Genomic DNA, 27,089 nt, shown 5'->3' with positions numbered 1-27,089 from the left:
ATGAAAAGAGACAAACTTGCTAGCTTGCTCATCTCAAAAGATAAGCAAGAAATGCTATCTTGCAAATCTAATGTTTGCTAAGATATATATCATAAAGAGAAGCAAAAAGCTTGCTCATCTCAAAATATGTAAAATTTTACCAACTTTCATATGTGTAAAATTTACTAGCTTGCATGTTCTATAATTATATAAAACTCACTAAATTTACTAAGCTTGCAAATTGTATGGAGAAAAAAATTGCTAGAAATACAAAACATGCTAACTTGCACATCTTGCAAAATTTATGAACTTGAAAAACTCAAAATTATTGCTAGCTTACATGATGATAAAACTTGATATTATGTTTATAATGTAATGATTTGAAACTTGCTAAATGCACTTCTTTTTATTGATGACAAAGGAGGAAAAGTTATAATGATCATACATGGAATGAAATATTAAAATTTTGATTATGCATGATTTTATGTTGCTTGGACTCATGATTAAATTTTCTTTGACTTTAATTCAGCTTGAATTCAAGGTTCTATCAATATGGCATATTGATAGGGGGAGTTAAGGTTACTCCGTCATCAATTAATTGTCATCATAAAACAGGGGGAGATTGTTGAATCTCAGATTTTGATGATGAAACTAATTGATAGTGTTTATGATTTGATCTATATTTTGAGTGACATAGGAAGCTTCGATCGGGGAGAGATAATTAAAGCATGAAGAATCATGTTGTGCTGGAGAAAAACATGTCAGAATATTGGACGTCGAGTCGAATGATCGGTCGACGTATCGATAGAAGGCTTCGGGCCATGGGTTCGGGCATCGGGCTAAGAAGAGTGAAAATTACGCTAAGGAAATCAGAGTTGCAGAGGTCAACTAGCCTATTGGGCAATACACTGAAGAATCAGACGAAGCGTCGATGAACCAATGACATGCAGGATAATATTTGATTCAAGCTTAGTAATAATTATCTAAATCAAAATAGGCTTTAAGTGTACATAATTAACTACAATATCAATCAAGGCATAAAGCAAAATAAAGTCCCAAAGTCAAGAACGAGATTTCTTTAGGAGTTCGAGAGTTCGTCGGAAGTCTAGACGTTCATCGGATGTTCGGTCAGAATTGATCAAGAAGTCTAGGATCTTGCCAAAGAAGCTCGTCGAAACTCGCCAAGAAGATCGTCGTGAAGTTTAGGAGCTTGCCAAGAGTCCATTGGAACATTGCCGAGAGATCGTCGGAAGTTTGCTGAAAGCTCGCCAAAAGAAACCTAGACTTACGGACTTATTTAGCTTAGTAAATATCTTAAAATTCATAGTTAACACATAATTGGGTTGGAATTTGATCAACTCAGTTAGAGGTCAATTGGACCGAAGTTTAGGCTATGTTGGGCCAAGTGAAAGGCCTAAACAGTGACCCAATAGGTGGAACCATCGTGGCACAGTCTCTGAGACTATGTCAGGCGGTGGTATCGCTAGTCTGGGTGATCGTATGCCCAGACACAGTTTCCAAGAGACTGTCAGGCAGTGGTACGGCCAGACTAGGCGGTGGTACCGCTAGACTGGGTTATGGTACCACTCAGTGTTAGTGTCAGTATTAGTGCTGCAGGCGGTGGTATTACCCAGCACAGGCGATGGTATTGCCAGTACCCAAAGGACCTGGGATGAGACATTTTTAGGCTCCAAGTTTGAATCCACTTGAGGCCTATAAATACCCCTCGCATCCCTGGTTAACATACACAAGAATTGAGAGTAAAAAAGAAGAAAAACATTTTTGTAATCTCATGAGAACTCCTCTTAAAGCTCAAAGTGTTAATGTCGTTTGAGAGATAAGTAAAGGGGGTGTAAAGGTTCTCTCCTGAACCTGTCAAAAGGAGAATTGAGTTGTATAAGAGTAGTTGATCTTCTCCCATTGAAGGAAGATCGTTAGTGGATGCCGTTGGCCTCGATGGAAGAGGAATCGGTAGAGTGGATATAGGTCACGATGACCGAACTACTATAAAATCTGATTTGCATTTACTTCTTGATATTTACCTTATTACAAACTAAATTCTTACTTTCACTACGCTTCTGCATTCTTCAAGTTAACATCTTTCCGAAACGGGTTTAATCGAAACAAAATTTTTGAACCAACATAATTTTATCCGCTACACTGATTCACCCCCCCCCCCCCCTCTCTTAGTATCGACTCATTTCTAACAAGGGCAATATCGAATAATATAAAGCTAGACTTATGGCCAAAGATTTTTCTCAAAAAAGAATGAACTATAATGAGACCTTTTCTTTAATTTTTAAAAAGGGCTCATTTAGGATTATTATGATATTAGTAGCTTATTATCTTGAGTGATATCATTTTGATATTAAAATAATATTTTTGAATCGGGATTTAGATGAAAATATCTACATTGAACAATCTAAATGATTTGTAAATAAGGGAAAGGAAAGTTGGGCTTGCAAACTTTAAAAATTTATTTATGGCCTTAAACAAACTTTCAATGGTATATAAAGTTTTATAAAATTATTACTTTATTTAAATTTAAGAAAAAATATTATTTGTTAGTGTATCTATCTAAAAATCAATGAGAATAAGTTTATTATATTGGTCTTATATATAAATGATATTTTTCTTAGCAGTGATCATGGTTTATTGCATTAAACCAAGATGTTTCTCATTAGAAATTTTAAGATTTACTATGACTATCTCAAAAAAGATATATTGGCCTAGTCTTAAAGAGATTTAGTATGTAGTTTTGTTCTATTGATGATATATCTATTACTAAAGTTAAAAAATTTAATCCAAACTAGTATCTTAAGAATAATATAGAAAAGAATCAAATAATATGCGTAGTTAGAAGTATATTATATGTTTAAATTTATACGAGCTCATATATCAATTTTGTAATTGGAATACTTGATAGATACCAAAACAACCCAAAATAAAACATTAAAAAGTTGTAAAGAAAATGATGAGATATCTGTGATGGACAAAAAAATTATATGCTCATCTATAAGAGATCAAATCAACTGATAGGTTATTCAAATATTGATTTTATAAATTACCTTAATATTTGAAAATCTACTTCAGTATTCATGTTCATATTAGTTGGAGGAGAAATTTCATAGAAAAATATAAAATAATCATTTATTGCATTATCAATAATAAAAGTTGAATTTATAATATGCTTTGAGATTATAAATCATAAAATTTTATCTCAAGATTTAGTATGGATAGCAAGCCATTAAAGATATTTTGTGATGATATGGAAATAAATTTTTCTCAGCATATTGAAATAAAATATTTGCTAGTCAGAGAAAGAGACCCGAAAACAAATATCAATTAAGAATTATTCTGAGGATGTGGTTTGTGAGCAACTAATAGTGATGTATATTTAAGTGAAGACTATCATTGATTTTTTCTTACTTATTTAATAACAATATTTATTTTTACTATAATATTAAATTTCTGTATATACTAAAATGAGCCTACTTTTACTGACTTAGACTTCTGTTTAAGATCATCAAATAACGAGAGTCGATTATCCAATCGATTCGGATCGTGATGTAGTTAGAAACGAATGATTGAGAGACATGATTTAGAGTGAATAAGGCCTTATAATAATTGCTCCTAATAACATATGCTATTAGAAGCTTATGCTGTTTCTTGGCACAGTAGCAATCACTATCAAAGCTTTGTTTTCTATTTCATAATCCACTGATGCAACAATCGATGCATGACAATGTTTTTTATTTCTTATTGATCTAATGAATCAATACATAACAATGCTTCCTATGATTCACTGTCACTGTGAGTCCACAGAGGACAAAGAAAGAGCAACAACTGATGACAGCGAATGGCATCATCTCTCACAGGGCCATAAGCATCAGCATGACGATTCCCGAACCGAGTCCGAGAGTAGCCTTCGCCTTCAGGCAAGCGCCGCTCGGTGTCGGCGGCGACGCTGTGGGGGCAGACGGCGGAGGAACGGAGCCTGGGGTCGAAGATGCCGGCGGAGGGACGGAGCCTGGGGTCGAAGATGACGGCGGAAGCGCAGAAGGCGAGCGCGGGGAGGGAGCAACAGGGGGGGAGCGGGGGGTGGAGGAGGGAGAAGGAGGAGGAGTTGAGGTCGGGGAGGCGACGTCGATCTGGAGCTTCATGCCACCAGCGCAGTGTCCGGGAATTCCGCAGACGAAGTACCTGGAGCCGGTGCTGTTGAGCGTGACGACGGTGTTGCCGCCGGTGCTCGTCGATATGGGGTTGCTCGTCGTGCACGAGCTGTAGGCGGCGCTCGACACCTCCAACACGTCATGGCTCGACGCATACTTGAATGCTGCATTCAAAAGGAGTATAGCTTCTAAGATATTTATGTTGCAATAAAAATGTGAATTTAATTATATACAATATTGAATATGATTTTGATTAGATATTGAGTTGTAGACAATTATATTTTTAATAAAAGATAAATTTTAGATTAAACGATCAATTTAATACGTTTATTTTTTTACGCTTAACTATCAAAGTGTTTACTAGCTAAGCAAGCTGACACCCCTTACTCCTCTACTGATAAGCTAACAAGTGTATACAATCATTAGTTTTTTATAAACATGATTAATTATATAATCCTAAAATATACTAATGTAAATAATTATAAATGTTATAGTTTTTAGCTCTATTTATTAAATAATATGGATTAGAGGAGTTATCAATAAACATTACTTGCATTCATTGCTTCATTTATTACGTTCCAAGAGACCATCATCATCACATGAAAGAATCTATTGTTACGGAAAGAACAACTGAAGAGAAGAATATGAGAGTTGGTTGCCAATGCATGCCAAGATCAAGAACTGCACTACTTGTGAGCATTCATAAGCTATCAACTCCCTCACATCCTACTTCTTAATTACCTCAGCGAGAATGTGCATAACATCATATACTTTGACATCATAAGCAATGTGGAGGGGGGGAAACCAGGAAGGAGAGGAAAACGAGGAAGGAGAGGACTCACTCAGTGTGTCACCCACGCGGAATGCCTTGCCGGAGACCCACTGCGTGTAGTTAGTGGCGAGATCCCAAGAGCCGGCGGGGCCGCCGACGTCGTAGTTGGCGCCCATGGCAATCGCAGAGATGGCTGCCACCGTCGCTATCGCCATTACAGCTCTCATCATTGCAGCCATCGTCACAGAAACAGAAGGGGCTGCAGAGGAGGAGGAGGTGGAGATGCTTGATGAGCTAGAAGAAGAAGAAGAAGAAGAAGAAGAAGAATGTGCTTATTGCGTGCTAATGATGGGAAGCTTGCAGTGGTTATATAGAGTTGGTGAGGGAAGAAGGATTCATGGAAGAGGAGAGAGTGATCGTTAAGTCTTCACCAAAAATAGTCAACGATTTGGGGCTGCCAAACAAAACGCGGGTGACAGACTGTGTCGTATGCCGGAAGTTGACCCAGCCATGTGTAGTCTGGAAGCTTTCAATGTGTGTATATGATGTATAAATTGACTTGGAAGCTTGTTGGGATTTTAATATGGATGAGATGAATTAAATAAACGTCACGCGTTTTCCAAATCCAAGTCAAAAGTTGTTGCTATTAGCCACGAGGTCAAGATTGTTAGAATTTGTTTTGCGGGGAAACAAAAAGTAAACTTAAATTAAAAGGGCACTATTACACAATAATAATAAGGTTAAAACATCCTACCAATTTGGAATCGACTATTTAGATTTCTTATCATTGATAAAGTATTTTTTGTTTGAATAAAAACACTAAATATCATGAACTTAATTTGATACAATAAATGGCCGATTGAGATTAAAAAAAATAATGATGGAATGGGCAATTTTAAAACGACCCTTTAAAATTAGACTCCCTTATCCATGTCAAATTAAATTAATTATTAAAAAATAAAATTATGTTAAAGAGCAGTCTCGCATTTCTAAGATATACGGGATTTTTAAATAGCTTCAATTTCAATGCCATTGATAAGACTGACTCAAATGTGATACTATGAACTAAAAGAGGCTGATGTAATCTTAAATGTGATACGATTCTATTCTCCGCTAAAACGTATCAAAAAGACTGGCACGCACAAACTGGTTTGTGATCATCATATTGCTGCCCAGATTCTGACTTATGAAAAGCCTGTAGGGGCATGTATTGAAACCACAATCTACAAAAGTCCAGGAGATGTTCTTGCCTCGGATAGAATCTTGGAATCTTGATTCGACAATTACTAAATTCGGTTTCCATCAATAATGAATACGAGTTAAACTAATAAAGATTAATATATATTGAGTCCGATATTAATTTTATCCAAAAATTTAAGTTGATAAATTATCGATCAAACTTGAATATTAGAAATTATTCATAAATTATCTCACATCGGTAACTATGGAGAGACTATTAAGTTTGACTTAATATTGGTTTAAACATTTCCAGTCGAACCGATATGTATTAATCTTGACTAATTTGATACCATAATAAAGGAGAGAGATTTGAACCAATATGAACTTTACAACCAAAGTCAAACTTAATTATGGTATTCAGGAGAGATTAAAAGAATAACTAAAAAATAATCATACATATATTAAGCTTGACTCAATAATAAGCTCAAGTCTACACTAAATTGATGTCTAACTCGATATATATTAATCTTAACCCGATCAAATTAATTCATGTAAGAAAGAACAATGCTAGGCTCAAAGAAGGTCAATCTATTCTACCCAACAGATAGTTTAAGAAAATATCTGAGTTAAAAAAAAAAAGCAACTATGATCCTCCCCATAAACTTCCTTATGAGAAAAGCAAGGTCAAAACTTATATAAAACTTTTTCATTGATCTCACATATTCATAATATATTCAATAAATTTAATTACATCCTCAATGGTTAATAATATCTAAATCTATATAACATTATTATTGAAACCAAATCTATACTTCAAAAATATATAAAATATTTGAATGGCTCTTCCAAGTATATCCATGTATTACTTGTTTGAGTAACAGGATATGAGCAAGTAACATACTAACAAAACCAGATATAAAAATAAATCTTCATATCAGAACTTATAAATTATTTTCAATCACTTCTTGCTTCAAATACACAACAACATGTACATTTTTTATTTATTTATAACAAGTCATAAAAAGAGCTAATCAAAACTGAGCTTCATATATCATGCAAATCATATATTTATAATAGAATAACTTTTAAGTATTTTTTTACATTACTAAGATTACATATCAGATATCATTTTAGCAATGATGATTATAATAATATTATATCCCCATGACAAGATCTAGAATGCAATTATTTACTGTTTGTAGCTAGGAGCTTCATGATGTAAACATGTTCCAACATGGCCAAAAATATCATTGAAACAACACTAAGTCGATGATGCCAACTTGTAGAACGCATGACTTACCCCTAAGATGATGTCAAGATGTCACAGAATGGTAAAGCATTTCATTAACATAATATAGATTGATGATACAGTTCCATTGTCAACCATTTAGAAGCATGAACTAAAAGAAGCTGATGTAATCTTAAAAAGTTATAGAACTCTGGTCTCTGGATACAAAATGTATCAAAAGGACTGGCACATACAAACTGGTTTGTGAATCTTTTTTGCTGTCCAAATTCTGAACTGAGAAAAACCAGACCTGTAGACATGGTTTGAAGTGTACAAAGTCCAGCAGATGTTCTCCGTCTCAGATGAATCTTGATCTACCCAGCCAGATATTTGGTTTGGATGTCTCGTACTCGTCCAGCTCATTCATGAGTTTGCTTCTTCATTGATGAATCAGTAACTCCTTTAAGAACAAAGAATGAACAATGCTACTCGATGAAGGTCAATCTATTCTCTGAAGGTTGGTTTGCCTTTCATCAGTCAGCAAATGCAGAGATGTTATAAGCAGCTCGAACGAACCAATCTTTCTTTAAAGGACAACAATCTGAATCAGTCTTGTAGCCATTTATAAAAGCCCAAATGGCATTCCATGATGGAAGATAATGTCAGCTAATCACAAATGGAAAAAGGGTCAGGAGACTGAACTGAATTCTTGGCTTGTAAGAAAATATCTGGGTTAAAAGAGCAACATAAGCAAATGATATGATAATCATACTGCAAATCCAATATATGGGTTCAAAAAGTAGAAATAGTTATACACTATGTCCAACATGTGAAACTCTTGATTGTGCAGATTCAATTAGAATAGTCTTCCTGATGGACGATAATCCGTAAATAAGATGACAACAAAATCAAAGCATGCCAAAAAAGCAAGCAACAAAAAATGGAAAGAACCGACGGAAATCTCTTCTTTTGCAGCTAACATGAAGAATAAGATAAAGCATAGGTGCATATTTCTTTCTGTTACTTCTATGAAGAGGAATTATACAGGTATCTTTGCAACTAATTCAATATAAATGCAACTTGTCTCGACTCTCACGTTAGAAATCTAAAAGAAAATAAAAGACTAGCAATTTAAGACAGAGAACTCGTGGAAATTTAACAGATAAACATAGTCATTTTAAAAAGTAATGTTCATGAGGATTATGAAGTTCAATAATCAGAAAACATCGAGATAAGAAGGCTAAGTGATTTACTAACAACAGTAATGACAAAGAGTTGTTTGACAAGCACTTAAAAATGATCATCATGCTCTTCTTGCTCAAGGGGGAAGAATCTAATGCTTCCCATTTCTTCATCATGCTCTCCTTGCACCCTTCGCTTTTTTTGTGCAAAATCATATTCAAGTGCACATCTCTTGTCTTGATATAAATTTTAACTCTTTTAGTAATCACCATCTCCAGTCAAAAGTATGACCAGTAAGTCATTATCATCTTGTTATTTGGTCACCCCTTGAGCTCATATCTTTGTTACCCATCCCAACAATCTGCCCCACCGTCCAGGGGGCACAGTTCTTTGTTCTAGTACACAAGTCTCTTTTTGCAAGGGTGCCATGCAATTTTGAGTGAGCAGACCAAATACGACCCCCTAAAGCCTGAAGGATTTTTTAGGGCAGGAGGTGTCTAGGAGGGGGGATTATGGATCTCAATGTCATCTAGGGATATGACTATTCTTGAATCAAAATACTTGTGTCATCTTAATGTCTTCCAAAGTATATGATATAAACAAAAGGCTTATATAATAGTTATTTATCCATATATATAAACTAATTGCAAAGTTAAACTAATTACACCAGCTCATCCAGAATAGTTCCAAATCAGAAAGACATGTAACACTGATGACTAGCATCATGACATAGCAAAAGAAATATACTCTTAATTGCTGCTATCCAACTATCACATCCTGTCCTAAAAGGTCAGATCATTTTTGGCTAGTTTTATTCAATACAGGTAGGAGCGATTTGCCACCAAAACAAAGCAAGTCTCCTGGCATCATCACTGACATTTTGCTTGATTTAAAGAATAGCATAAAAGTAGGAAAAATAGAACATGATAAACAAAAGAAATGTTCATTCCAAAGAGAAGCATAAACTAATACTAGACAGAATATAACTTAGCAACTATGTAGGTTATGACCTGAATTGCAGGTAGAAGTACCTTCTCCCTTTTGATAGGCATCAGGCATCTGCATCGTATGACCGACTATATTCCGATGATTGACATCTTCCTTAACTTGAAAAGTGCTGCATTTGTGTGGTAATGAAATGCCTTCGTCTTTGTAGCCATGGTAAAGGTTCATGACACAATGTGCCAGCAACAGACAAATGTAGACAAATACAATGGTTCAAAAATTCAAAAAGAAAATTGACACCAAAAGCATAAACTTCATGTATAAATGAAAAATTTATATGTCTAGACTATTTTCAACAAAAAACATATTCTTTTCATTCTTTTCCTCAAATTAACCATATCAGTTTTTCTCCAAACTTGTTTGGTTAAGCTATTCTCATCCTGTCTACCAATGCATCGCGATTAACTCATCATCTTTACATTTCCTGATATTTATCTCCATGACTGTTTCAGAAGATGTTTGTGAAACATCGCAGCACTCTCGTCGTATGGCCTGTAAATTGCAAAAGAATTATTATGACAACCCAGCACCTCAATTAGATATATAACTCTTAGAACTTAGGGACAATGAGTAGTAGATCACTAAAAGTTAGACATGGTACCAGCCCAGACTGACGACGGAGTTGTTGTGAGAACACCCTGATCTGTTTAAGATCCTTGGCCGGACTCATTTTTTGTTGGCAATTTCCAAATGCATGCCTTGTGTAATTGCTCTGTATTTTCTCCTTATTCAAAGCCACACTCTCAAAAAAGAAAATATCTGGTCTTTTACATGGATCTTTGTTGAGCTCCCTGGTGTTCAACATATATGGAATTAAAGAAGAATTACGACCTCTCCTCCATGGAGTAAATGTTTGTGGCAAAGAAAGCAGATCTACAAGAAGTTGATTGCCTTCAAAAACCTGGACCACATATCCCCAGGAAACCGAAACAGTAAGCAATTTTGTGCTGTCATAACAAATAGTTTGCTGCAAAATCCTGCCTGGATCAATGTTTACAGCTTTAAATAGATGATCCAAGGCTGCTACATGAGTCATGCCTGGGAATATTGGTTCCACACGATCGATATGATGAAGTGATATCAGAGGAGACAATGGATGTGCTGACAAAATCCCAAAAATATCTCCACGAAGATCAAACTGATGAGTTGAAACAAAAATAGTTCAGCAGAAAATCTATTTAAAGTCTTGTTAATATAATTTTAAAAGCTAACAGAAACAACTACTCACCGCTAGGTTACCCCAATACAGTCAATGTGATATGTGATTCTTGATGTATTAAATTTAGCTACACAATCAATTTATGGTTTATAGATATCTTGGATATCAGATTAGGAGGGAACAACGATGGCCTTACTGCTTGCATTGTTCCATCTATCTGCATTTTTTCGAGCCTTGTCTTTCGGTTTTTCTTTCTCTTTTTCACTTAGGACATCGAACAATATTAAAAGGGTGACATATATCAAAACCTAACATAAATTAGAAGCCATAAGTTGTATTTAAGTTTATTTTTCATACCAACAAGGAAGAAATGAAGTTTCATTTTAGTGCATCTTGTTTCTTTAAAGGTCATCATAATACTTGAACCGGGGGCACTTTGATTATTGCAGAACGTAAAAGAACAGAGATGTGCCCTAGACAAAACATATCACAAAATGACATTAGGTGTAAATGTCTTGATCCGTGAAGAAAACATACACACACACATGACGATGAAAGGCTACATCAAAGGGAGCACAAGTACACCATAAGTGGAGGATGAAGTCATGAAGAACTGCACAAAAATTTGATGGATAAGCAAGCTTCCTACTACGTGGAGGACAAAGTAAAGGGAACCAGTTATAATGGTGGATGAACATGCTGATACAGCAAAACTCCGAAGAATGACTGCCATATCATGCTCATATCAACATAGTAATTTTCCATTTTTTCCTTTAGTCGATTACATCAACTTTCTTATAACGTGTGAAAATTTTAGCATTTAACTGCAGTAACTATATTTGTTGCCCTCTGATTCCCCGATACTTAATCTCTGGATTGAAGGAACTTTGCTTTTTATCATACAATATATCCATTTGCTCTAAATGTATGAAGTTTCTTTGACAATGAACTAATTTTTTGATCAGTTAAAATTAATAAGATTCAAAATTCAAATTAAATGCCGCATCAATAGTGCCCGAATTTATGCAACCAAAAGGATGCAAATTTAGATCACTATGAACAAGGAGTGGGAGAAAATTTGAAGCTTTTACCTGATGGAACCCCGGCTCATGTGTCAACCCAACTCCAAGCTCGGCCAAGCAGGAGAAGACCCTATCATCACTCCCATACAAATGGGCATACCTCACAAGGCAAGAATCCAAAACCCTAGCCAAAGCCTTCGCTAACGGATAGCTGATCGCGAAGCCCCCTCCCCCGAATGCCATCGAGAAGGAATGCTTCGCGTTCTGTTCCACGCTCTCCGACCCCGCGCCGACGTAGTACCACTGCTCCCAGTCGTACCTCGCCAGGGTTTCAGCGAGGTTCTCCGGGATGAACAGCGTGTCGTCGTCGCCGAGCACGACCCACCTGATGTCGTCGCTGCGGGCGACGGGTGAGGAGTCATTGCCGACAACACCGTCGATGAGCTCCTTCACGATCCGGGCGACGCGGACGGCGGAGCGGAGGCCGCCCTTGTAGGCGTACGGGAGGTTGGAGGCGTCTGCAGAGACGCGGGCGGGGGGGAGGCGCGAGTCATCGTCGTCACCGGAAGCTGGGGCGGAGGGGGAGTCGAGGAAGGCAGCGCCTTGCATGAGGCCCGGGCGCCACCAGATGCGGAGGTAGGGCTTGCGGCGAGGCCAAGACCTGGAGGAGGAGGCGATTCCGAAGAGGAGGTGGCGGGGGGAGGTAGGGGTGGGCGCCGGCGGCCGCGGGGTTGCGGCACCGTCCGGGGGGCGGAGGAGGGGTTTGGGGACGAATAGGAGGAAGGAGAGGATGAGGACGGCGGAGAGGAGGAGAAGGACTCGGAGGGGAGAGAAGGAGGAGATGGTTCGAAGGAGGAGAAGGGGCGATGCCATCGGCTGGCGTCGGAGGCGGCGCAGTGGGGCGTGGTGGAGTTGTGGGGCCCGGTGAGGGGGAATGGAAGGTGAGCGGATCCAGTTCTTGAACATTTAAGACAAAGGTGTGACACCAGCAAACCTGTCTGGATGAGTTTGCAGTGTTTTTCTACTACAAATAAATAAAACAATTATTGGACGATTTTGATTTTTTTTTTTCCAGATGCTACCCTTTTCAAAATTCTAAATTATTATCTCTTATTTTAAGTTTAAAAATACCGTCTAAAAACTGTTTATATATTTTTTTTCATCCAAATCCAAAAAAAAAATTCACCAACTGTTTTCAATGAGTTATTTTTTATCCACAAAATACTATATTAAAAAATATTATATAATATTTTTATTTTAAAAATATTATGACATCAAAAATACTATGTAATTTTTAAAACACTATATGGTGTTTTGTGGATAAAAATAAACCCACAAAACACTGTAAATAGTTTTTTAAAAAAATTATATTTGGGTGAGAATAAAATGTCATTTTTTTAAGAGATGTTTTTGAAACTTTAAAAATATAGGATGATTGATGGTTTAGGAATTTTGAAAAGGGTAACATCTAAAAAAACAAAAAGATAATTTTTTTCAGACAATCTCCCATAATTATTTATATTAATATTATTGAAAATATTAAATATTAATTAAAAAAATATTATATTTTTGTTACATAATTATAAATATTATTTAATATGCGTGTGACAATATGGAGATTAGTAGATGAATATTAGACGAAGTCATGGTTCTAATTTCAATATTATTTATTATTATATGAAAAATATGAAGTCATGGTTCTAATTTCAATATTGAAAAATATCTATATAAATAGAAAAATGGTCATAATTTTTGCATGGAGAACTACAAAGAATAACATCAACAGCAATTGATAATTATACCAATCATAATATTTTTGATAGGAATATGCGGTCTAAAATCTAAATCATAATTATACCCTTTTCTTTCTCTTGTTTCAAGCAATAATCTCTCTCTTCTCCACAAAAAGAAAAAGCAGATCTTATTTGGAATAGAATGTATTCTTTGGGTACCCAATAACAAAGCAAGAATTTTGGGCTTATCTTTTCTATTTCTTTTGTCCATTCATTTTTATGATTCAACATATTATTGTATTTCATTAGAGAGGAAGATTTGCCTTTAATTCTCCTGAATCTTCTTATTATTCATATTTTTAAATCTAAAGTGGATAAGAGCTTGAATTCTTAATGGCACAGCTTGTTATTGATGTTTTTAGAATGTAAAGTAGATAAGAATTCAGAAATATCAATTCATTCCAAAAGCTTATGCTTCTATATTAAAGATCAAACCTAATAGATATAACACAGACTTTTTAAATTATTAATGATATGAGATTATACTGTTAGGATATCTTTTTTCATCTCACACATATTATTTCAAACATCTTCCTCGTTTCATTTGTGGGTTTATGATATCTTTTATTTTCAAGAGTTCAAACTTTGAGTTCATATATTTTTTAATGGGGTGATTTTCACATCAGCATCTTCATTTAGTCAAACCATGGTTTGATTGGTTCAATCTTTTATTTTTTATTTAATCTTTTTTCTTTTACTTATTTTTGTCCATTTAGCTCTAATACCATATTAAAAATCTTGTATTATTGGTCAAAATAAAACTAATCAAGATGAACATATATCATATAATAGACCAATTCAATCTATATGTCAAATCTAATATATATATATATATATATATATATATATAATCAGACTCTTTTAATATTCATCACCATTTGATATTAGAGTAAGATAAACATATTTATAAATACTTAATATACAAACGTGCGAAGACCTAATAAAGCTATATTAAGGGTAGCTTGTATAATTGTTCGAGGGAAATGAGTATAGAGACATAAGGAATGCAATCACTCTAGGAATAAACATCTAAAATTGAGATTTCGATAAATGACCAACACTTTATACAATAGGTATCACGAGAACAAATAAGTTGAGAAAAACATATGATATATGATGTACAAAAGTTGGGATTACTGAGTTTGAGCTATAACTTCACATTAACAACCAAATTTGATAATACTCTATGCAAGAAATGACCCTTAGCAATGGATGAGACCATATAAAAAAGGATAAGTTGCTCGATAATTAAAATAATTCTGCATAGCTCACAAATTTGAGAGAAATTGCTAACTCGAAGAATTTGACACTTATATAAAGGCTTGTATGCCTATGATGAACTGTTCTTGACTATCCCAAATCGATCAAAAATCAATATCATGAAATATAAAAGCTTTCTTTTCGATATGAGAAGAATATGCTTATAAGAGGTTTAAGTGTATAGTAAGCTAAAAATGTTGCTAGGACTTGAGGAGCGTAAAAGTGGATATATTAGTGAAAAGTCACAATCTAACAAATGCATTCATAACGATAAAACGGTGCACGGTTTATTCAGCAAGGTGGTCTCCGAAACTTAGAGGAAAAGATGTAAAAAAGGAAAGTTGCTCTAATGGGATAAGTATCTATATCGATAAGTCTATTCTCCATAGAGAAATTCATATATAACCTATCTTGAGATAGGCATCTAAAGTTGGAAGCTCCAAATAGTTTAACGGACCAAACGAGCTATAAATGGTCATTATGTGATCTCGCACAAGGTAATTCATCAATGGATTTATTATGAGATCAAGTAGGGGAGATTATAATACTTTTGATTAGTGAAAGTGAATAAGATTAAAATTAATTTATAAGGATATGATATGGGTGTATTATTATTAATTTCTATTTTGATCATGTGTCAATTAGCCCATCCGACTTATCGTAACAAATGATATCATAATTAATTTAGTATTAGGATGATGCCAGAAATCAGTAGAACATGAGAGCATCGAGTTCATATCTGCCTTGACAGGTGGTACCGGTGCCAATGTAATAGTCCAGGTCTCACCGGAAGCATCAAATCAACAGTGGCCCTTGCTGCGGTAGCTCCACAAACCGGAGGCTGACTCCTCTCTCCGATAGGAGAGGGGATAGAGGTGACGATGATAGGAAAGATTGATGAATCCGGGACGATGGGCACCTGAGGCAGCCCGGAACAGAAGAGGGTGACAATGGGAGGAGGGAGAAGGTGGTGGTCTCGCAAGAAGAGCAAATGGGTGAAGATTGATGAGAGTGGAGAGGAGCACATCTTTAGGCCACCGCCTGCAGTCGTTTTAAGATCAATACTATACCAACTTATTCCTATCCTATCTTACGAGCATCGTGCAAACTATATATATGTGGAGCAAGCACCTTTGCACATAGTTGTTGTGCCTATGAAGTGTAGTGGCGTGTTTGAGAAGATGATGCCGATGACTTGTGTTATTGGGTGACCTTTGTTTCTTCTTTGTCATGCCTACCGTCTCCCTCCATGGAACAACTTGGATTGGAGGAGAAAGGAACAATTATGGCACAGTTCAGCTGGTATGGTGAACAGAGGAAGTACAGGATTTTGAGGAACCATGGCTGAGGCAGAAAACTTTGGCATCAATTAAGTTCAGTTGTCAGGCTGGTTGTTCTTATATGTTTATGATTGAGATACAGGTAAATCAAGTGGAATGAGTGTAAAATATTAACAATTTGTTCATGGTACTATATTATCTGTAGTAGCTTGTCATGGATCTTTCTGACACTCTTGAGGGGTTTCTTATTGATTCTGCTCATATAATATAGTGAATATTTTGAACATTAATTACTCTGATAACTGCAGTGAGATACTTTGACAGAATGACAATTGTGACGGAAGAAAATTGCTGATTTTATTAGAAAATAATCTCATGTCCACCACACAGCAAATCTCTTAATCCTGAAAGTATTCAGGACGTGTAACACTAAACTTGTGTGGAGTCTTTGCATTCCACAGCCCCGATGTCATTGTGCAAGTCCACTTTTGCTCATCCATGTTGGGTTGACAGCCCAGTCCAAAGTGGGCTTTATCAGTCCACACCTCACCCCTTCTTTAATCTAACTCTAGATTAAAGTTAAAGGGGTATAGGTGACTATGTTTTAGAGTCAGAAAAAGACTATAAAAGAGCAACAACTAGGGTAGATCTTCACGGTAGAAAAGAGGAGAAGAAATAGGTAGAAAAACAAAAGAAAGAAAGAAAAGAAAATAAGGACAACATAGACATACTATTCTCAATCATCTAATAGTGTTCTCAGTTAGATCAAATCTACAGTAGACTCTTGTTGTGATTACTTATGGAGGTTTTAGATATTGTGAATAGTGACGTGATCCTTGCATCCCAGTTGTTCTCTTGTGATTGTTGCTAGGGTTTAGGACAAGAGATTGAGATTTGTATATTCATTATTCTTGGATTATCTCTAGTTTGTCCTGTGATTTTTACCCTTTATATCGGAAGGGTTTTTCACGTATATCTTGGTGTTCTATTTTATTGTGATTTCATTTAATTTCGCTACATATCCATGGTCTACTAGTATTTATTCATATACAAAAGTTATTCCGCTTTATATCCCATCAACTAGTATCAGAGCAAGGATTTTGGTGATTTAATTTTGTATTTGAATATGGAGGCCAGTAATATTTCTCGCATGAATAGTTTGAATAGAAAATTGGATGATATGAAAACCAAGAATGAAAGATCTCTTGTATTGCAAAGATTTATATGGACCTTTACAGGGGGATAGTGCAAAACCCACAACTATGACAGATAATGAGTGAAAGAGGTTAGATCGAAAAACAATTGGGTTTATTGGATAGTGGCTTGATGATAGTGTCTTTCACTATGTTTCTACTGAAAATTCTGCATATTCTCTTTGGAAAAAGTTAGAAAGTCTCTATAAAAGAAAAACAACTAGCAACAAAGCTTTTTTTATCAGAAAAACTTATGAACCTAAAATATAGAGAGGGTGCTTCTATTGCTGAGCATTTGAATGAAATGCAAAGTATTACTAACTAGTTATTTTCTATGAAAATATCTCTTAATGATGAGTTGCAGGTATTGTTACTTCTCAGTTCATTACCAGAAAGTTGGGAGACACTGGTGGTTTCCCTCAGTAATTCTGCGCCAGATGGTATTATCATCATGAGTCAAGTAACAAGTAGTTTGTTGAATGAGGAGTTGAGAAGAAAGAGTTCAGCAACATCTCAAAATGATTCACAAGCACTTATCTCAAAGAACAGAGGAAGGTCAAAGTCTAGAAGTAGTTCACGCATAAGTAGGAGCAAGTCAAGATCAAGAAAAGATATTGTTTGCTATAACTGTGGTGAGAAATGACATTACAAGAACCAATATAAACAACATAAGAAGAGCAAGAAAATAAGAAAAGAAGTGGAGTCTATAGAGTCAAAAGATAATATCACAGCTATAGTGTAGGGTGGTGATTATTTGATTTTGTCTCCTTTTGATGATATTTTTTCTTGTGTGTTAGGATCTTGAATGGGTGATTAACACAGGTGCTTCTTATCATGCTACACCACAGAGGGAGTTTTTTTGCTACATACAGGTCTGAAAATTTTGGTGTTGTCAAGATGGGCAACTATGACACAGCAGACATCATAGGCATGAGTGATATTCATTTAAAGACCAACCTTGGCTGCAAGTTAGTGCTTAAGGATATGAGGCATGTGGTTGACTTGAGGCTGAATTTAATTTCAGTTGGAAGGCTAGATGATGAAGACTATGATAGTAGATTTCACAGAGGGCAATTGAAGCTTAGTAAGGATTCTCTTGTTATAGCTAGTAGAAAGAAATGTCATACTTTGTACAGATTGCAGGCTAAAGCTTATGGTGAGCAGTTAAATGCTACAGAAAAAGACTTTAGTATGGAGTTGTGGCATAGGTGACTGGGACACATGAGCGAGAAGGGGCTACAAGCTCTTTCCAAGAGAGAGGTATTGCCATATCTCAGAGGTATATATTTGAACCCTTGTATTGATTTTGTTTGGCTAGTAAACAACATAGAGTTTCATTTGCTAGTCCTACTTTATCTAGAAAAATGCATACTTTAGATCGTGTTTATATATATGTATGTGGTCCTTTGAGGACAAAAACTCCTGGTGGATCTGTTGATGTTCTTGGTATAAGTGGTGCACTTTATTTTATCATTTTTATAGATGATTTTTTCAGGAAAGTTTGGGCCTATGCTTTGAAGACCAAAGATCAGGTTATTAATGTCTTCAAAGAGTTTCATGCTAGGGTTAAAAGAGAGACAGAAAGACGATTGAAATGTATAAGATCAGATAATGGTGGTGAGTATACAGGATTATTTAATAATTATTGTAGGTCACATGGGATCCAACATGAGATGACAGTTCCTGGTACACCTCAGCATAATGCAATTGTAGAGAGGATGAACCACACCATCATGGAAAAGATAAGATGTATGCTTTCACAGGCCAAGCTACCCAAAAGGTTTTGGGATGAGGCTTTGAGGACTGCAGTTGATGTGATCAACTTATCACCATGTACAACCCTATATGGTGATATTGTAGAGCATGTATGGTCAGGGAAAGATGTTTCCTACATGCATTTAAGAGTGTTTGGTTATCGTGTATTTGCATATATTCCAAACAATGAGAGGTCTAAGCTGGATTGTAAGACTAAAGAATGTATTTTTCTCGGTTACTCATATGATTAGTTTGGTTACAGGCTTTGGGATCTAAAAAAGCATAAGGTATTCAAAAGTAGGGATGTAGTCTCTTTTTAGGATCAAACCTTTGAAGATTTGAAGAAGAAGATACCGGCCAAGACTTCTACAGAAGGATTAGAAGATTGTGACCCAATTACTCCTTCAGTATATCAGGGTGATGGGGGAGATGTGCAGGAAGATAGTGTAGAGCCTGATGTTGATCTACCTACAGGACATGTTGAGCGAGAAGAAGTTGGAGAGCAACTTCCCGTAGAACGTTAGTTGAGAAGATCTTCTAGACAACGTCAACCTTCCAGAAGATACTCTACAGATGAGTATGTGATGCTTACTGATGCAGGTGAACTAGAGAGTTACCAGGGAGTAGTTGAAAGTGAGCAGAAAGAGAAGCAGTTGCAGCTTCAGAAAATTCACACAAATGACAACGGAGCAGACATGTTGACAAAGACTTTGCCAAAAGAAAGACAAGAGATATACCGACAGCTAGTCGGAATGGCTTCACATTGAGAAGTCATGGGACAGCCTCCCTTATGAGCTGAAGGGAGAGGTTGTTGGGCTGACAGCCCATGTTCATCCCAAAGTGGGCATTATCAGCCCACAACTCACCACTCTTTAACCTAACCTTAGATTAAAGTTAAAGGGGTGTGGGTGACTGCGTTTTAGAGGCAGAAAAAGGCTATAAAAGGGCTGCAACGAGGGCAGTAATGTGAGATCTTTACAACAGAAAAGAGGAGAAGAAATAGACAGAAAAATAAGAGAAAGAAAGGGAAGAAAATAAGGACAATGCAGAGAGATTGTTCTCAATCATTTAGCAATGTTCTCATCTTAGGTTAGATCAAATCTACAGTAGACTCTTGCAGTGATTACTTGGGGAGGTTTTAGATATTGTGGACAATGACGTGATCCTTGTATCTCAGTTGTTCTCTTGTAATTGTTGCTAGGGTTTAGAGCAAGAGATTGAGATTTGTATATTCATTATTCTCATAGTGGATTATTTCTAGTTTGCCCCATGGTTTTTACCCTTCATATTGGAGGGGTTTTTAATATATATCTTGGTGTTCTATTTGATTGTGATTTCATTTAATTCCCTACATATCATGGCCTGCTAGTATTTGTTCATATACAAAAGTTATTTTATTTTATATCCCATCAATCCACACCAATGCAAGTCTGCCTCCTTTCATCGCCACCATCGCCATGGCTCAAGCTCACTAGCGCGCTTGCCACCTCCATCTCTTCATCACTGGGTTATGCAGTAGATCATCGGAAGCGCCGCATCCTGCGTTTCCTGCTTCGTCGGACAAGGCGCATTCTTGATCCTCCTCCTCCTCTTCAGCCTTCTCATCATGTGTTATGGCCATCCTGAGCTTGCTGGCGTCGTTGCCAATGCCATCGCCGCTCCCTCGCTACGCCACTCAGTACACCCAGACATCAAGAAAGTGGCCCGTTTGAATCCCGTTGTCGTCCACCAGCTTCATGTAGTTAGCCTCCATGATGCGGAAGGTGTTGATGGATGCGACAAACCTGAGGGTGAAGTTGTATTCCCTCCCCTTCTTGTTGAGAATCTTATCGGCAAGCCGCTCTTCTCCATCGTCCGCATGTTCTCCGCGGCGGTCATCATGCCTTCGAGCATTGGCTTGTTGAGTTGATTTATGGGCAGGAGGAAGAAACGTTGCTTCCTCTCAATGTCGCTCTAGGCAATCCTCTTCCGTAGAATGAAAACAAGGTCATTGACTCGAGCTCCCATCGGCAACGACGCCATATGGCGTGGTTGTCGGCGTTGTTCGTTGATGATGGTAGAGGAGGTGCTCGTGCTCTTGCCCACGCTAGAGACACAGCGATGGTTGCAACTGATATCAGCGATCATGGCCGCCCCAGTCCTTTGGCGCTTAGCAGTTCTTGAACCCTTCTTCTTGCACTCCTCCTCGGCCGCTTCATCGTATAGCTTCGAGATACCTTCCACTTTACCGTTCAACTTCCAAATGATTCTCTTGATCCCTAGTTTCTTCAATGTCATCTCGTCGCTCGTCTTCTCTTCGTTGATAAAAATTAAACAAAGAATATAGAAAGATAGAAATTGTAGAAGAAACTATAAAATATATAAGATGTAATTGTCTAGTTCATTTTGATGTGAGCTCTTGATAGCTATTTATACACACTCAACAGGAAGGTTATACACATTCAGCATGGAGGATTTTTCTCAACTGCTTAGAGATTTCCTCAACTACCTTGAGGAAATCTTATCTGCTTATCATGCCCATTGAGCTTCCATCAAGGATGTCGATCTTGGACCGATGAGATGAAAAAAGTTTACGGGCGAGAGGCTTTGTGAGTGAGTTTACTAGTTGATCAGCTGTATGTATATGAGAAACACGGAGTTGATGTCTGACAACTTGATCTCGCACGAAGTGGAAGTCAATGGCTATGTGTTTCATGCGGGAATGGAACACTGGATTAATACATAAGTAGGTAGCTCCAATATTATCACAATATATTGTAGAAATAACTGTGGAGTTGACATTGAGTTCCTTGAGCAGATTTGTGACCCAATTGAGTTCAGCGGCGGTGGTGATGACACGGTATTCAGCTTCAGTTGTAGATCGTGCAACCATCTTTTATTTTTTAGAACTCCAACTGATTGGAGTAGCTCCAAGGAAGACAATGCATCCTGATGTAGATGTTCTATCATCAAAGTTACCTGCCCAATCAATATCAGCAAAGGCATGGAGATGGAGTGAAGTATTTTTGCGAAGAAAAATGCCATGATTAAGAGTCCCTTTAAGATACCACAAAATTCGTTTGACCGCAGACCAATGCGTAGTAGATGGTCGATGCATGAATTGTGATAATTTATTGATAGTAAATGAAATATCTGGATGGGAGAGAGCCAAGTACTATAAGGAGCCAAGGACTTGTCGATATTGAGTCGAATATGTAGTAGGACTTCCATCACATAATTCAAGTGATTCACTGGTAAAGAGAGGAGTTGTAACCTCGCATCCTGCATGTTTGTTTTTGATAATAAATCTTGAATATACTTTCTTTGTGATAGGAAGAGACCTGAAGATATAAATATTGCTTCCACTCCCAAAAAGTAGCTTAAAGTTCCTAGATCTTTGAGGGAGAATCGATCGACCAAGTGCTTTAGAAATGCCTGAGTCTTCAAATGATCATTTCCTATGACAATAATATCATCCACATATACTAAAAGATATATTATGCTTCCATTGTACTGGCAAATGAATAACGAAGTATCAGACTTGGAATTGATGAAGCCAATTGAGGTCAAAAACGAGCCAAGCTCGTTATACCAAGCCCTTGGAGCTTGACGAAGTCCATAAATAGTTTTTTGAAGTTTGCAGACATGCCTCGGATATTGAGGATGAACGAAACCAGGAGGTTGTTGCATAAAGACATCTTCAGTAAGTGTCCCATGTAAAAAGACATTGTTAACATCCAATTATCATATATGCCAGCCCTTTGAGATGACCAAACTTAAGATAAGACGGATTGTTGTGGATTTAATAACGGGACTAAATGTCTCTGTGAAGTCGACACCAGGTCGTTGATGAAACCCTTTGGTGACTAGACATGCTTTATATCTGGCAACAGATCCGTTTGGGTTCCGCTTAATTCGAAAGACCCATTTACACCTGATGATATTTTGTGTGTGATGAAAGGGTACTAAGGTCCATGTAGAGTTATGAAGGAGAGCATCATATTCATCACACATGACTTTACGCCAGTGAGAAGATTTTTGAGCTTGAGTGATTGTAGTGGGTTCATTGGCCTCAGTGGAGGAACTTGTTATAGCATGTAAGTCAAGGACTTGACGTGGTTTGACAATACCACTTTTGAAGTGTGTTGTCATTAGATGTCTAGGAGGGATATAAGTGGTAGATTGTGTTGGTGGTATAGCCGAGGGCGAGTCACTGTCATGGACCGGGCCAACCATCGGTACGACAATAACTATCGGCACTACAATGTCACTAGATCTAGGAGAAGGTAAAGTCAGTGGCAATGTTGCCGAGAGTATTACTTCATTAATAAGGAAAACTTGTGAGGAAGGGAGTGGAGAAATAGATAGAGTGAGAAGCTATTGAACTGGAGTAATAGTAGTATGCGGATCTTGAGGGTAAGGACTGGATGGTGTCATTGGAGGTTTGTGTGATGAGATCGGAGGGATATTCCAGTGATGTATGTTTATCAGAGTAGCTTGCATGATAGGATTATTTTGAAAAGGAAAGACAAACTCCTCAAAAATAACATGACGTGATATAAAGACTTTTTTAGTTTGAGGTTCATAGCATCGAAAAGCATTATGTTCAAGAAAGTAACCTATAAAAGTACAAGGCTTAGATCGTGGTGTTAGCTTATGTGACGCATAGGGATGGAGCCATGGATAACATAAACAACCAAAAACTTTGAGTTTATGAAGGTTTGGAAGCTTATGGAATAATTTTTCAAATGGTGACTGGTATTGTAAGACTGGAGTGAGCATACGATTAATGAGATAAACTGTAGTTTGAAAAGCTACTGACCAAAAAGGTGGTGGCATGGATGCTTGATGTAGAAGGAAGATACCAGTTTCAATGATATGTCGATGTTTGCGTTCGATAGAGCCAACCAATTGGGGAGTATGTGGGGGTGACTTGAGGTGTTGTATACCACAAGCAGAGAGACAGGATGCGAGGGCTTGATATTCGCCTCCGCTATTAGAGTAAACTATTTTAATGGAAGATTGAAAAAAATTCTCGATCAACTTTCGAAAGTTGGTAAATATTATGGAAACATCAGACTTATGGTGGAGAGGATATAACCATGTGTACTTAGTAAAATAGTCTAAAACATGATATAAAAACAAAATTTATCAAAAGAAGGAATTGGGGCAGGGCCCCACACGTCGATATAAATGATTTCAAATGGTTTAGAGCAAGAAATGAAGGTTGTCCCAAAAGGCAGCTTATGACTTTTATTGCAAAGACAAGCATCGCAATAATTGACAGTGCTATTGATTTTCAAGGTACGAAGAGAATAACGAGAAAGTAATTTTTGCTGGATAAAAGTGGAGGGATGACCAAGATGATAATGCCATACATCAACCGGAGCTGTGACTGAAGAGTGAGCAGTAGGAAGGGTAATTTGCAAAGCGGATGGCCACTCATAAATATTGTCTTTGTTCTAGCCCTGGATCAAAGATGCCCCCATGCTCAAATCCTTGACCAAAAAAAAAGTTAGGAAAGAATTTAATTGAGGTATTATTTTGTTTACAGAATTGAGAAACGGAAATGAGGTTTCTTTTAATGTTAGGTGCACACAGAACATCATCGAGTGTAAAAGTAGGAGTTAAAGTAGCCATGAAATTCACTTGAGGCCACTGTGATGGAGTAGGGAGTTTGGGGCGAGACCAACAGACTTTCGTGGAGTGTCCGACTTTATCATATAGTTGGCAAACGACTCGTTGGTAGCTTGTGAAGTCAGGACGCGACGGTTGAGGATTATGAAAGTTACCACCTTGATATGGATAAGGGGGGTTTGGTCTGGGCCCCATAGGGCTAGGAGGTAACTTAGCCAAATCGTTGTTGACGTGCTTATTGTATTGGTTGCCCTTCGTCTTGGATTTTTGATTGACCTGAGCTGTAATAGGTGGTCCGGGCAACCAATCATCACGCTTCAAGTATGTCTCATAGTCGATCAACTTATCATAAAGTTCTTCGAATAATATTGGTGAGTCGCGTGCCCGAAGTGCTATTGTCAGTTCTTTGTACTCGCCTCTTAGGCCATTAAGGGTATGGATTATGACTTCTTCATCACTGAGAGAATGACCTATCAAAGCTAAATCATTGATGATAACTTTGATATGTTGTAGATAATCAACAATAGTACTTCCCTCTTGTTTTGTTTTCATCAGATTGGAGAGAAGTCCGAGCATGCGAGTACGCGAGCAATTTGCCAAAGTTGTTTGTAACTTGGACCATGCTTCTGCAGCAGTCGTACATGAGGATATCAGCGGGGCAATGGATCCAGCAACAGAAGCTTGAATAGCTTGGAGGATGAGGCGATCTTGACGTAACCATAGTTTGTGGGCTGGATTTAGCACTGGACTGGGTTCACCTGGGATGTTGATCATTTCAGGTGAACACTAGAGAGAGCCATCAACGTAACCTAGGAGATCATAGCCAAATAGAAGATTAAAAAGTTGTGCCCGCCAAGATGCATAGTTGCTGCCTTTGGATAATTTGAAAGGAATGAGTGCTGCAGCATTGATGGTAATAAGACTTTGAGAAGTGCTCAGAGTCCCTGCAGAAACAGGGACAGGAATATCGGAAGAGGAAAATGAAGACATCCTAGATATTTTGTGGCGGTTTAAGTGATCTTTACAAAAGATGTAAAGATAGGAGGGAGGGAGGAGGAGAAAAGCATATCGATGCACTGCAAAGGAGGCTACAACAATGAACTGCAGAGGAGGTTGCAGTGATACTGCAGAGGAGGCTGCAACGATGCACTGCAGAGGAGGCTGCAGTGATGCACTGCAGAGGAGGCTGCAGCGATACACTGCATAGGAGGCTGCAGCGATGCACTATAGAGGAGGTTGCAGCGATGCACTACAGAGGAGGTTGCAGTGATGGGCAAGGAAGCTGCATCGATGAGCAAGAAATCTACAGTGATTAGGTGAAAAGAAAGAAAGAAAAAAAAAATCTGCAGCAGTTACAGTTGCAGAGAAATTGCTGCAGCAGAGGGAAGCGGCTGCAGATGGAAGCTGTAAAAACTGCAATCGTTCCTATTGCCGCAGGAAGGCAGTGGTGGCTGTGGCAGTAAGGATGGTGGCAGCAGCACTTCTCGCTCGAGTGAGATGTGGGAACGAGGAGGAGAGGTCGCTGGCCGAGGAGCAGTTGCAAGTACGGCGGCCACCACGGTAGTGTAGGCGAGGTTCTTGTGAAGGTAGGAGGTGGCCAAGCAGTCTCCGACTCTGGAACAGGAAGCAGCGACATCGGAGGAGAGGTAAGCAGCAGCACTGCCCTTTCCAACTGAACAGAAAAGAGGAGGAGTAGTAGAAGGCTTCGGCAGAGTTGCTTACATCTGCAAGGAAGAAAGCTTTGATACCATATAAAAATTAAATAAAGAATATAGAAAGATAGAAATTGTAGAAGAAATGTATAAGATATAATTGTCTAGTTCATTTTGATAGTGAGCTCTTGATAGCTATTTATACATACTCGGTAGGGAGGTTATACACATTCAGCATAAAGGATTTTTTTCAACTGCTTATAGATTTCCTCAATTGCTTGAGGAAATCTTATCATTCGTCTACTCCGCCTTCAACCGTCATCCGCTCTTTGCCTTGGCGACCCACGAGACCCATGAGAAGGGAAGGAAGCTAGCGCGCCATGAGAAGTAGAACAAGAATGGTGAGCTCTGCCTCTCGGAGATTATATGAGGATGGCTTCCTAATAAGATTCGGTATCCAATAAGATCGACTTAATTTCCTAATCCAACTCGGTCTGAAATAATAAACTAATTAATAAACTCATCAAAAAATGCTTTATATATATATATATATATATATATATATATATATATATATATATATATATATATATATATATATATATATATATATATATATATATATATTATTTATATATATATATATATATATATATATATATATATATATATTCGAGAATAAGCACCAGTTCATTTTTTTTTCAAATTAATAAATCCATAAATATAAGAATCACATGAATTGGAGTTTAATTAGAACATAATAATAACTAGTATTGGATGGAATGTAATGCAAAATTGTAAAGGAAAAAACCTTTATTTATCGGATAAGATCTGAATTTTAC

The 27,089-nt window shown here is 37.3% G+C and overlaps 2 protein-coding genes across 6 annotated transcripts; both read right to left on the bottom strand.

Moving 5' to 3' along the window:
* Positions 1-3,713: 3,713 nt before the first annotated feature.
* On the bottom strand, positions 3,714-5,245 carry LOC135639597 (uclacyanin-3-like). Its single transcript, XM_065153433.1, has 2 exons — positions 4,994-5,245; positions 3,714-4,315 (listed from the first exon to the last, which is right to left on the bottom strand). Exons 1-2 carry the CDS (start codon positions 5,160-5,162, stop codon positions 3,852-3,854), a joined length of 633 nt encoding a protein of 210 aa, XP_065009505.1. The 5' UTR covers positions 5,163-5,245; the 3' UTR covers positions 3,714-3,851.
* Positions 5,246-7,410: 2,165 nt separating this feature from the next.
* On the bottom strand, positions 7,411-12,682 carry LOC135640114 (uncharacterized). Of its 5 annotated transcripts, none has more exons than XR_010497172.1 (4): positions 11,768-12,682; positions 10,119-10,655; positions 9,523-10,009; positions 7,411-8,058 (listed from the first exon to the last, which is right to left on the bottom strand). XR_010497172.1 is itself a non-coding variant. In XM_065154254.1 (3 exons), exons 1-3 carry the CDS (start codon positions 12,662-12,664, stop codon positions 9,902-9,904), a joined length of 1,542 nt encoding a protein of 513 aa, XP_065010326.1. In that variant the 5' UTR covers positions 12,665-12,682; the 3' UTR covers positions 7,411-9,901. The 5 variants fall into 5 exon arrangements, 1 of the variants encoding a protein (XP_065010326.1); XR_010497170.1 differs by having other exon boundaries at positions 7,411-7,996; XR_010497173.1 differs by having other exon boundaries at positions 9,544-10,009.
* Between the last annotated feature and the right edge of the window lie 14,407 nt (positions 12,683-27,089).

Source organism: Musa acuminata, chromosome BXJ3-6 (genome assembly GCF_036884655.1).
Source record: "Musa acuminata AAA Group cultivar baxijiao chromosome BXJ3-6, Cavendish_Baxijiao_AAA, whole genome shotgun sequence".
In the NCBI taxonomy this organism is placed as follows: domain Eukaryota; kingdom Viridiplantae; phylum Streptophyta; class Magnoliopsida; order Zingiberales; family Musaceae; genus Musa; species Musa acuminata.
The sequence above is the reverse complement of the archived record's forward strand: the minus strand, read 5'-3'. Positions and strand labels throughout refer to the sequence as shown.

Bases quoted from the DNA above. Each gene is read 5' to 3' on its own strand.
- LOC135640114 (XM_065154254.1), bottom strand. From the start codon at position 12,664: ATGTTCAAGAACTGGATCCGCTCACCTTCCATTCCCCCTCACCGGGCC. The intron at 10,656-11,767 runs GTAAAAGCTTCA...TCAACTCATCAG, and splicing joins ATGAGCCGGGGTTCCATCAG to TTTGATCTTCGTGGAGATAT. The intron at 10,010-10,118 runs GTACCATGTCTA...TGCAATTTACAG, and splicing joins TCCGTCGTCAGTCTGGGCTG to GCCATACGACGAGAGTGCTG.
- LOC135639597 (XM_065153433.1), bottom strand. From the start codon at position 5,162: ATGGCTGCAATGATGAGAGCTGTAATGGCGATAGCGACGGTGGCAGCC. The intron at 4,316-4,993 runs GTGAGTCCTCTC...TTTTGAATGCAG, and splicing joins CCGCGTGGGTGACACACTGA to CATTCAAGTATGCGTCGAGC.